Source organism: Cyrtonyx montezumae, unplaced genomic scaffold (genome assembly GCF_038088225.1).
Source record: "Cyrtonyx montezumae isolate F1298 unplaced genomic scaffold, pur_monq_1.0 scaffold_23, whole genome shotgun sequence".
In the NCBI taxonomy this organism is placed as follows: Eukaryota; Metazoa; Chordata; class Aves; order Galliformes; family Odontophoridae; genus Cyrtonyx; species Cyrtonyx montezumae.
The window spans coordinates 12,641,132-12,653,227 of record NW_027071970.1 but is presented as its reverse complement, the minus strand read 5'-3'; the positions used below and the strand labels follow the sequence as shown (position 1 = coordinate 12,653,227).

General features: G+C 52.8%; 1 protein-coding gene across 1 annotated transcript; it reads right to left on the bottom strand.

The window, feature by feature from the left end:
* Window positions 1-265: 265 nt before the first annotated feature.
* SLC25A1 (solute carrier family 25 member 1) lies at window positions 266-8,918 on the bottom strand. Its single transcript, XM_065739344.1, has 9 exons — window positions 8,738-8,918; window positions 3,451-3,558; window positions 3,257-3,356; window positions 2,996-3,134; window positions 2,815-2,899; window positions 2,564-2,668; window positions 2,262-2,377; window positions 2,078-2,151; window positions 266-1,247 (listed from the first exon to the last, which is right to left on the bottom strand). The coding sequence occupies exons 1-9, from the start codon at window positions 8,826-8,828 to the stop codon at window positions 1,133-1,135; spliced, it is 933 nt and encodes a 310-aa protein (XP_065595416.1). The 5' UTR covers window positions 8,829-8,918; the 3' UTR covers window positions 266-1,132.
* Window positions 8,919-12,096: the final 3,178 nt, after the last annotated feature.

Genomic DNA, 12,096 nt, shown 5'->3' with positions numbered 1-12,096 from the left:
AGCACCCTGGTGAAGGTGGATTTGTGGAAGATCCTCTTGCCCAGATATGGGAAACAAGTACATTTCCTTCTGCTTCAATGACCTGGCACCCAGCTGGCTGTACCAGTGTCCCAACCCACAGTGCATCCCCAACCCACACTATGTTCTCAACTGCAGCACTTCCTTAAAACCACAGCAAGTCCCTAACTCAAACTCAACCTGCAGTACATCAATGGCAGCAGTTCCGAACCCTCATGGCTAGCAATGCCCCATGCACTGCGCCCACTAAAGCCAGACTGATTTTATTCAAATTGTGAGTGTAAAACAGAATAATAATAATTAAAAAAACAAGCAAACAAAAAAAAAAAAACCAACCCTCACTGGCTTCAGAGAAGAAAACCAGAGGAAAATTGCTCCTGGGCTCACTTTTTCTTCCTTTGTCCTCCCATGAACTGGTATTAATGCTGTACTGGTTACAACATGAGGAGGGTGAGGGGCAACTCCAGCTCTACATCTGCTCCCCCCAGGGAGGTTTTGGCACAAAGGCAGGAATAGTGCAGGTGTTAGTATTAGGTCTGAAAAAGCTACAGGGCAGCTAGGGGCTGCCCAGAGAGCAATAAGAGGGCAGGGTGGGAATGTGAAAGAAAGGCTTCATGTTGGAGGTTGGCCCCAACTGAGGGGACACGCCAAGGGGCCAAGTCTGAGACAGGGGCTGTGCCTCAACACCCCATCTTACGCACGCATCTCAACTGTAAACTGCAAGCAGGGGCACCCACAGTTTGCTCAAATGCTGTCCCCTTGGTAGGGAAAATTAAGGGTCTGGGTAACGTCAGGAACCAGCTGTGCACAGCACCCCAGGATGAGTAGTAGCTGGGGTAGAATGTCAGGATTGATGCCTTGTCTGAGGTGACAGCCTGGGGTGCTGGCAACAGCCTGTGTCCTGTTCCCTGGGCTGTTTTCACACACAAGTGCGAACAGAACTTCTCCTTAGCTCGCTGCTATAAATTAAAGGACACAGGGTGTACAGGGGCACAGAGTGGTGCTCCCAGTCCACAGACGCGTATGATAGACTTGAGCCCTTGGCCGTGCTGATGGCAGCTCCGCACTTGGTCATCAATTTCCAGCTGCAGCCCGGCGCCACTGGCAGAGCCACTCAGTCCGTCTTCCAGACCTTGTTAAGGAACTTGACCACCTCATCATAGATGACAAAGACAATGGCCACGTCGAGGCAGACACGGCCCAAGCGGGGTATGGTGCCCTTGTAAAACCTGTAGGGATGAAGAGGGGTGAGGGGTCAGGCAAGATCATGGGGATGCACCAGCGGTGTCCCAGTCCTTCCACATGCACTCAAGCCTCACTGCTCCCACCCTTGCTTAGAATCATAAAATCATTAAGGTTGGAAAAGACCTCTAAAATCATCTAGCCTTAACTGTCAGTCCATCAGCACCATTCCCACTGAACCATATCCATCAATGCCACATCTGTGTTTCCTGAACATCTTCAGGAACAGTGACTCCATCACCTCCCTGGGCAGCCTCTTTCAATGCCTCACAACTCTTTTGGACAATACATTTTTTCCCAATATCCAACCCAAACCTTCCCTGGTGGAACTTGAGCCATTCCTCTCAATCTATTGCCGTTACCTGGGAGAAGAGACTGACTCCCACCTCAACAAAACCTCCGTTCAGGTAGCTGAAGAGATCAATAATTTGAAGAGGCGAGTAAGATCACCCCTGAGCCCCTCCCTCTCCAGACTGAACCATCCAAGTTCTCTTTTGCTCCCGACTCATCACCACCAGCTTCTGCGCCCTGTCACCCAACATGTTTCAGAGTCTGTCTTTCATGTAGCAAGGGGCCCAAAAAAGAACACAGCACTCAAGGTGCAGCCTCATCAGTGGCACATTCAGGGGACAATCACTTCCCTAGTCCTGCTGGCCAGAGTATTTCTGCTACAAAAAAAGATTAATACAAATTCATACATCATCTTTGTGCAGGGACCATGCTAATCCTCTCCTTGTCATTCACTCTGTATCTGCTTGTCCCCAGTGTTATGCTATAACACCCTCCCACCCAGCCCCAGGTCCACAGGAGCACTCACGCCAGGGGCCCCTCATATTTCATGATCTGGTATGCGCAGTCCCAGGTGCTCTTGTACTTATGTGCTTCCAGTCCCTGCAGGAAGGGAAAAGAAGGATTGGGCACTGGAGCTGGGGTACCCTGGAATGGTTAGGGCTGATGGTGGAACAGTGAACACATGGCATCTTTGTGCCACAGTGCTGCACCTGCATCCTGGTCTTAACCACATCCAAGGGCGTGTTGCCAAAGACGCTCGCAGCTCCCGCGAGGGCTCCAAAAACACCCGTGATGAAGGGGTTGATGACCTTGTTGGGATCATCTCCTGGAAAGGAGAAGAGGTCTGGAGATGGTGACAGCCTGGAGCTGGGACATCCTGTCCCTGGCCTTCACCTCACTGCATCATGAGAGGCTAAGCCCTGGGAAACCTGGAGTCTTGAGGAGGGGGAACTCAACCCAGGGACTGGCGGCACAGCCAGGGCAGCACTGTAGGAACATGGGGACATGGTACCTTTGTACCAGTTCTTGAGGGATGTCATGACGAAGAAACGGATGGCCTGGTTGGATCCTTGCTTGAGAACAGTTGCAGTTAGGCCTTGGTAGGTCCCCTTCAGCCCTAAAGCAATGAAGGGCATTGGAGGAGAGCACCAGCCCTGTACACCCCAACCTACCCCAGTGGGTCCATAGCCCCATGCACAGACCTGGCCCCCTCAGTGGGCTCCTGCAGGCCGCAAGCCCTTGGTCACTATTCCCATGACTCACCTTGCTCCCGAACAATCTCCCTGACACCATGGAAGAAGCCACGGTACTTTGGCTTGGGGGAGCACTGGTCATGGATGAACTTCACCTGTGGGGAGACAATGAGTCGGGCCGAAATAGTGATGCGGCCTGGGGCTTCTCTTGGGAAGTTGCTTCAAACAGAGGGCCCCTCTCCACCTCCCACCTTGATGGTCTCCATGGGGCACACCACCATCACAGCTTCGGCCACACCAGCGCCCAGTCCACAGATGAGGCCCCGTGTGCTGTCCAGCCGGCCCTGCTCATCCCTCATCTGGTTGCTGAGGAACTCAAACATGCCAAACCTGTGGAGAGGCCACGGTGACAGCCCTGAGACACCCAACAAGGGACCAAAGGCTGCTGGGGATGTCAAGACCAAAGTCATTGCCAGGGGAGTACAGTCCAGGGACCTCCATGCTGCACTCACCTGACAGCAGCCTTGGGGATGGAGCCATACACCAGGGAGCTGAGCCCTCGGTACAGCCCCCGGACACCATGGTCACGGACAGTCTGCTTCACGCAGTCCCCTGGGGAAAAGCACAGCAGTGTCAGTCACCTAGCACACACCAAGGGACACCCCTAGGCCCACCCTCAGGATGCGCCGGAGCTCCTTGGTCTCACCAATGCCCTTGTAGCGGGGCGGGTTGGCCTTCTCATCCAGCTGCAGCTGCGTCTTCACATACTCAGTGGGGAAAGTAATACAGATTTCAATGCCTCCAGCAAGGCCACCTAGAAGAAAGGAGGTGGAAGTGGAACTGCAGTAGTGCTGCACTGAGCCCAGACCTCATGGGTACTACAGACCCCAGAGATGTGGTCTCTCAATGCTCTACCCAACACCTCAGCACCAGGACCAGGCCAGGATGTGCCATCCTCCTCCTCAGCATGGCCCTGTGACCAGTGTTAACACAAAGGCATCAGGCAAAGTAGAAGGGAATAGGCAGAGCAAACCCAGTCAGCAATACAGTGCCCCTACTCAAACGTGCTGCACCCTTTGGAGATGAAGAGGTGAGGAGCCAGTGCAGCCATTTACAAACCTGGCATAGCCACTTGAACCCACTGCCAAGCCACACATGACAGGAACCCACTCACAGAGGCACCACACAGGTATGGAAGTACAATTGCGATCAGCCCCCTCCGGTTGCCGCACACAAAGGAGTTGCCACACACTGACTGCAGGGTTAGGAGAGCACCAACACAATGCACAGCCAAGGCCACAGCAGCACCCAGCTGTCAGCAGCACCAGCCCCAGGAGATACAGAGCACTGGGTGCATGCTAGCTCCCAGGGTGAGAAAGAGCCAATGCAGAGCACAATTCCAAGGATGTAGGCTAGCAGCATCTTGGGGGGCATCATCCCTCATGGTGCCCCACCACACCTTGTTTCCTTCACAGAGCTGTGCCACAAGCCTGCAAATGCAGAGCAAGGCAAAGCGTGGATCCTGCCCCACTGCTGCAGCTTCCCTTCCCCATGCCACCCAATTCCAGCAGAAGCTGCATCCTATGCAAACTGATCACCCCATCTCCCGCGGCCAGCCCGGCTCCAGCTCCTTCTCACATGCCGCTCTCACAGGGGTGCAGCGACCTTGCAGTCTGTTTACTCGGACTTTACCCAGTGGAGCTTTGGTGCTTGCAAGAGTGCTGAGTAAGCATGCACAGCCAGCAGTGAGTGCGCAAGAGATGAAAGGGCAGTAAGCCCACGCCGTGCTGCCGAGCCAAAGCCCTCAGTCGTGAGCCAATGAGATGGCGGAAGCACGAGGACGTCCTCCAGGGCCTATGCTGGGGTTTCGTGCCCTCCCCCAGCCCCACGGAGCCCGCAGCACAGCCACCACAGGCAATGCTGCTGCAGAGGGAGCGATGGACACCTGACAACCACTCAGTACTACTTCCCCAGGATAACTGTAATTGTGCTTCACTGGGTCACAGCTCCAGGACTCAGCAGGAAGGAGGAAAGGGATCACAAGGGCAGAGCCCCAGCAGCTTCTCGAGGCGCCATAGAGACATACAACCACGCGTTTCTCAGGATGAGAGCTGAGGGCAGAACCACACAGCCATGGGGCTGCACCTTTAGGGAAGGTGAGCTCTACCCCTGCAAAGCCACAGGCAACAGCCAGTGTCCTTCTGGGAGCTAGGGAACAGGAGGCGGCAGTGGCCCTTGGCCATCCCTGCAGACTGTGCTGCTCTGTTCCGTGCTCCTGCCCAAGCATCAGCAGAAACAGCAGGTGTCTGCACAGCTCTGATGACAAGTGGGCACCTGGAGAGCAATCTCAGCTTCCCCATTCTAACAGCGATTTCCCATGTAGGCACAAAAGCACATAATTTCAATACAAAGAGCTCTTCTTGCCTTCAGCTTTCCCAATACCCTTTCTTGGTCAGACAAGAGGCCTCCAGGCAGTAGTAAGTAGGCCTGGTACATGTCTAGCACTGCTGTTAAGGAGTGAGGCCCCAATGGAGCCGCTCAGGCAGGTCTGTGCCTTGAGCTCTGCCTTGCACACTGACCATGAACCCACAGTGCATGGCTTGTTTCCTTGCAAGGGGACTTTTGTATGAGCCCAGATAGCTATTACAACTGGAGAACAAACAAACAAACAAAAAAAACAAAGTCAAGCAGCAGGGTGCTAATATCAGAAATCACAGCCAGGGCTCATCCACTCCTGCAACCACAGAGCCCTCCAGGTGCCCCAAATCCAGCCTCTCCACACCAGTACCACCCCCCATGCACAGTGGGGTGATGAAGGAAACCTCCAGTGTCTTTGGTGGTGAAACAGGTTCCACAGGCTGCTCCCTGTTGTGCAACAGGCTCCCAGAGTTCCCATCAGCACCAGGCACTCAATGGTGCCAGTTTGCTCCAAGGGAGAGGGCTGTGGGTAGGATGGCAGCAATATCTAGCAGCCCTCCCAGTGCTTGGCCACCTCCTCCACCAATGTGCCCCATAGAACAACACCTCCTCATCTTCCCTGTTGCACTACGCCTGGAGAAAGGCAACATGGGGATGTCCAATGGTGTAGAGGGGGGCTGTGCTCACAGCATGGCCCCTTCCTTGAAATCAGGTCGCCCAAAGATCACCCCCACAGTGTTACTTGAATGGGAAATGCATCCTGCAATAGGCCAGACCCTTAGAACACATCCACCCACAGCACGGGGCTTGGAAAAGCTCCCATCTGCTAGGGACAAGGCCAGCTGGAAATGCTGTATTTCACCATGTGAGTTGGGAAATGCTTTCACTGCAGCAGCAGCCCCATGCCTGGCAAGAGCCCTGCACCCCACAGGCGCACACAGCAGTGCCAACACCAAGTTCACCTGCGTCACAGAGGGCTGTTTGCCCTGCGGCCAGCCCTAGGGACAGAGAGCCCAGACCATCCCTGAACTGACACAAGTCACTAGTTCATCTTATCTTTGCATTAGCTTCTTAATGGGCTAATATTATAATAAAGTGTTTTATAGTGCATTTTAAATTCCCTGACTACAGATGCAATGGCACGATCCACTGTCCCCTGCTTACAGCCCCAGCAACACCCAATCTCACCCTGGTGCAAATTCAGGCATCCTGCACACACCAAGGTCGCAGCTCCAAGCTGGTGTCATGAAAACCGAGTGTGAATGGCACAGCACTGCTAGGCTCAAGGCCCTGGGGACAGTCGACACTCCTCAGCCATCAGCACAGGACACCAGAGCACAGAGACAGCAAAAGACAACTGCAGATGGAGTCAGCCTTAAGAACGCAGCGTATGAGCAGAGTCACCACTTCCCAGTGGGTGTGAGGGAGACCCTTGCATCAGCATGCTATGCACACAGCCCTCAGCAATGGGAGGCACAGCAAGATCTCAGAACTGTCAGCATGCTGCTGATGGCTGCGAGAAGATGGATGGTTCCTTCTGATCTCTGACGTCAACCTTAAGAAGATGGTGCCCTGTGGAGCAGCAAACAGGTGAATACTGAATACCCATTGCCAATGCTTGGGTTCAAATCTGAGCATCGCAGGGCAGTTTTGCAGTGCGGTGAACAGCAGACAGCATCCAGAAACACCACTCACTCCTTACTAGGAGAGGCAATGCTCTGGGCTTAGAACACAGGGGAAAGAGCCTGGTTCTGCAAGGAGTGAGCAGTAGCTCTCACAACCAGCCCTTGACTGTTCTCTTCCACAGGTGTAGCATTTCCTATGAAAAATACATCAGGAGATTACAAAAAAAGACAAAACAGAAGCTTTTGCTGCTGCTTTGCTCCTCTCCTGACCAAGAGGCTCCCTGCCTTAACCCACAGCCCTCTCTCTACCTCCTGCCCTCTCTCCCTATGCACCTACTGCTTCCAACAGCACTCACCGCTCATAGCAAGCCCCGCAACAGCAGCTGCCTCTGGCTATTCCAAAGCCAAGCACCGTGTAGACAGCATCCAGGAACAGAACAGAATGGAGAGCACCAAGGTGCTGTGGCAAGCAGAGTAGAGCAGCAACAGCTCTTCTGTGAAAAGGGGCAGACTCCAGGCTTCAAACCAGCTAAAAACTGAGCTGCACTTAGCTCTAGGCAAGCAAAGCCTTCCACCATAATCAAAGGCCTCCCAAGCAAGGCATTCACCTGTTCCATGGAGCTCAAGAGAGCCAGCCTCAAGCCGTGCAGTGCCAGAAAACCAAGAACAAAGAACACCAGGGCAGCCTAGAAGAGACAGCTCTGCAGCCAGACAACCAGATAATGTCCATCTCAGCCTTTAACCAAGTTTAAACAAGCCACAGCACTGTCCTGTAGTGATGTACAGGGCTGCCCTCGATCCCCTGGCAATGGTACTCTCAGCAGCTTGGTGTCAGGCAAGGCAACTGTTGCCCTAGCACCCAGCAGCCCCACGGACAAACAAGAGCTGCTTTACAAATAAATTTTTAACATCTTGTTTGCCTTTGGTGACAGTGAGAACTCTTGGCAGGAAGAGCCCTGCTGGCATCCTCCAAGGACACCAGGCCCATGCTGCCAAGCTCAAGGGGCTGCATGGCAGTGGCACAGTGCTGGCTCTGGCAGAAAGTACACATGGCTCAGGATAGCAGTAAGGTACCTAATGCTCAAGGACCACAGCCCCATAGCCTTCCACCCCCTTCAACTCCCCAGACAGCAAAGCTGTGACCACAGCACAGAGGTCTCTGACAAAACAGCAAACGCCTTTTGGTCAGCACAGAGCCTACAGCCTCACTGCAGGCCCCAGGAATAGGCAGTAGGAGTCGCAAACAGGGCACAGGGAGTTAACTGCGGCTCTTGCCCATTTCTGAGTTTTGTAACATAATTAGGTGCCACAGAGGCTGCTGGATGTATGCCCATTCACCAATTACACTGATTTGCTGCGGGCAAGGAGCACACTTGCATCCCAACGCGGCCGTTCCTCCACCACCCAACACGGCCCCACGACGGCTACTCCAGGCCCAGGCTCAGTCCCGGAGTCACAGTGCTTTCCCTCGGTACCGGGCCGCTCCCAGGGCTGAAGACGGGGAGTGGGCGGATGAACAAAGCCTCGGCCGGAGGAGGGAACGTTGGCTGGAACGCAGCAACTCGGGACGTGCCGGTCAGGTCAGGTCGGCGGGACTACGTTTCAAAGGCGAGCGCGGAGCTCTGCTCTGGAAACCGTCCTGCGAGTGGGGAGCGAACGAGCAACCACAAAGGAGATGAACGACCCTCCGCCCCGGGCTCCGCTCCGCACAGGCAGAAAAAAGCGCGGTGCCTGCCCGGCGCCCGCTGCGATCCCACAGACGCGGGCACAAAGGCGCGTCCCAAAGCGGGGACCCGGAGGCGCTGTCAGCGCGCGGCTGTCGAGCACCATTACCCGACGCGCCTCCGCACCCCCAAGCCCAGCTCCCGGGGCTGCCCCGCGGCCGCTCCCCACTCCCACGCTGACGACCGGCACGCCCTCAGCTTTGCACTCCGCCCTGCGGGCGCTTACCCGCCAGGATGGCCTTGCCGGGGTGCGTCAGCTTGGCCTTGCCGGCGGGTGCGGCTGCAGCAAGGCTGCGGGGCTGAACGGGAGCGAGCATGGCCACGGAACTCCGCGGCTGCTATGCCGCCCGCGGCCACCGCCGTATTTCAGGGCCGAACGGCGGAGCCGCGCCCACTGAGGGGCGGCCCCGGTGGCGTCACATCCTCACGCGGCGCTGTAGGGTGGGACTGGGGCAGGGGTTGGGTGTTCCGCTTCAGGAGACGGCAAGCAGCTTAGGGGCAGTCGTGGCAGCGGTGTGGCTATCTCACCCTGCTCTTAAAACTGTGGAAGAAGCGCCCGCCGGATGGTAGACGTCATCCTGCCAGGCAGCACTGAGTCACTGTGCTGGCGCTGCCTTTGCTGTGCAGAAGCAAAGCAACAGACTGCTGTCTTCCTAAAGCTCCCCCTGCAACTCCTTGCAACCATGCCAAGCTATAGAATGCCCCAGTCAGTGAGGTTTCCCCAGCAGTGCACTCTGTCTGGATGAAGGCAAATTTGGCCTTCGTAGGCCAAAGAGTACTTTAAAGTAGTTTTGCTCCTCCAGCGCTAATTCACCTCAAACAATTTAATGGCAAAGAAAAGAAGGCCCAAAGCAGTGATGACACACAAATGCCTACCGTACAGCTTTGAAGAGAAATCTAGACATTCTCAAGCTAAAAAGGGTCCTGGGAGAACACAGGCTTGTGGGATTCTTTCAGGTCACATTGCGTTGCTTCACTGGGAACCCATTATCTGCCACTCCAAATGCACCTGCACACACTGCACCATGCATGCTTGTGCTCCAATGCACAGTACTGGGCCCACAGCCCTTCAGAATGTAGAGGTGAAAGCTGGGTTTACAGAAGTGCTGTCTTCTCTTCCACCTGGGAAAGCAGGGAGTGCTGCAGGGAGATGAGGCAGGCTGCATCAGGGAATGCTGTGCAAGAAATTGCCCCAGGCCATGCACAGAGAACATTCCTGTTGAGACTTGCATTATGTTCATTTTGAGAAGCGATTTCTGCCTCAGCAAGGCTCCACGCACAGGTAGCCAAGTCAAGTCACTGAAAACTAACTCCCAGTGAGAGTGTTAGAGCAGCAGCTCCGTGGACAGACCACCTGCAGGAATGCCATTCAGGAAGCTGAAGTGCCTTTCTTCTGCCAGAAGTAAAAGCACAGGAACATGTCCTTGAACTGCAGAACACTCCCAGACACAGCCAGAGCCACACGTGGTTTCAGAACAGTTGGGGCACATCCACTAAAGTGGTCTCATGTTGATGGCCACAATACAACCTTAGCCTGCCTGGTTTGTGGGACTGCAGTGGGCAGACCTCTCTTGTATACATCTTCAGCACAGCCCACACTCACAGAGGAAGCAGCCAAACAGCCTGTGCATGAGATGCCTGCTCCTGTTGCACACACCCACCCAGCACACTGATCAGTTCTCCCAGAGGAAGCCACCATGTGTGGTAGCTAGAAAGACCTCTTTCAACATGAAGAATTACACCTAGGCTCCTTTGGTTTACAGGAAGGCTCTTGGCTCCAAACTCCAATACACCCGACTGTGGTTTCCATTGCCAAGTGTGCTACTAAGTTTCAAAACTGCCATCAGAGAGACCTTTGCACTCCAACAGTAGGAGTGCCCCACAGTCCAGCCCATAAGCGCTGACTCCCTACACAAGCACAGAGCTGGGGGCTGTACACCACCATGAGGCTCATGTTTACATCCATGCTGACTTCAACTCAGATATACTGATACAGCCACCCCTATCTCAAATCCAGCACAGGGAAAGATCAGCACATGAAATACACATTAAGGGCTGGGATGGGGATTGCGAGTTTTCAGACGCATAGCAACTGCTCAGTCCTCTGGCTGGTAGTGGTGGTATGGCAAAAATAAGACAAAACCTTTCACAGATGGAAAACAAACAGATATACATTCAGATTTATCAATTTTTGTACTTCCTCACTAGCTTTCTGTCACGTTATCACAACATTTGTGCATGCTTGTGTCTACACACACACCTACTGTTGTGATGCCACAATTATCTTCACAACAGACACCTGCCTCACAGATTCCCAAACCATCAAATCAACAAGGCTGGTGCACAGTCCCATCCTATTCGAGGAAATACTTCACCACATGCTTAATTCTCATGAGATTCACAAAGGTGCTTACTTAGCTAAACAGAGAAAGGATTATTAATATTTAATCATATACAGATTGCAAGCCACTTCAATCTGACTTGCAGGAAGCTGCCAGTGACAACTGTTAGCAGCAAGCCTGAAGGAAGATAGTGTTTTTAAGGAAGATAAGCAACCTCTGAAATACTAGAAGCAGCAAGAGGTGTGCTCTAAACCCCTACGACTTTCATGTAAGTGAAGTCTTGATCTAACTCATATAGTCAAAAGCATCTCAGAGGAACTACAGACAGGATACTAGGTCTTTATTTTACAGTTCTTGATCCAGGCATTTTCATGGAAAAAAAACACGTGGTAATCAGACCCCATTTCCTCTGCTATTGGCTGGCACTTGCTTCTGCTGACATAGAAGCAGAGAGGAGAATTGTTAAACAGATAGCCAGGTGCTATTACAGCCTCTACACCTTGTAGCGTTCCTTCCTCAGATCCCAACAATCCGAAATGAGGAGAGAACTACTGAAGATGAAAGCAACATTCATAGTTTTTGATTGCAGAAAGAATATTCTGGATTGTAGAAAGCCCATAAACAAAGACTACACTTGATCAGCTCCAACTTATCCCTTCCTTGACCACACTGACTCTCTCTCAAATTGTTTATTACTGGCATAATTTGCAAGCGCCCAACAGCACACCATGGTTTCAAAGACCAGAAATGACCAATAGTTTTCTATCATATATCCTCGAAGCAGAAAATGTCACCTTGCTGAATAAACAGCGCTATCATCAGAACTGTTACAACTCAAGCCACTATAAATTTTCTCATACATTATTAATCCATATCACTTGGAGTTTTATGTTACATTTACTAATGTTATTTCTTCTCAGATTTTCTCAGAGAGCAAACAATTTTCTTCAGCATATAAGATCTTACGCATGATAGACTTCAATGAGAATCAATCATATTGAACGTTTCTGAGTCAATAGTTCACCAGCTTTCAGGTGTGTGCAGCAGGAACCTCTGTGACTATGAGAGATGATACTCTTCCAAAACACCTTGCACAATTCCCAATTGAAAACACATGCAATTACCAAGACTAACACTCAAGAGCCCATTAGAAATCCTTGACTTCATTAAAACCACAGCAGACAGGGAAAAAACACCACTACCACCTCTCCTCTCCTTGACTCACCACACCATGCAGGAGAAC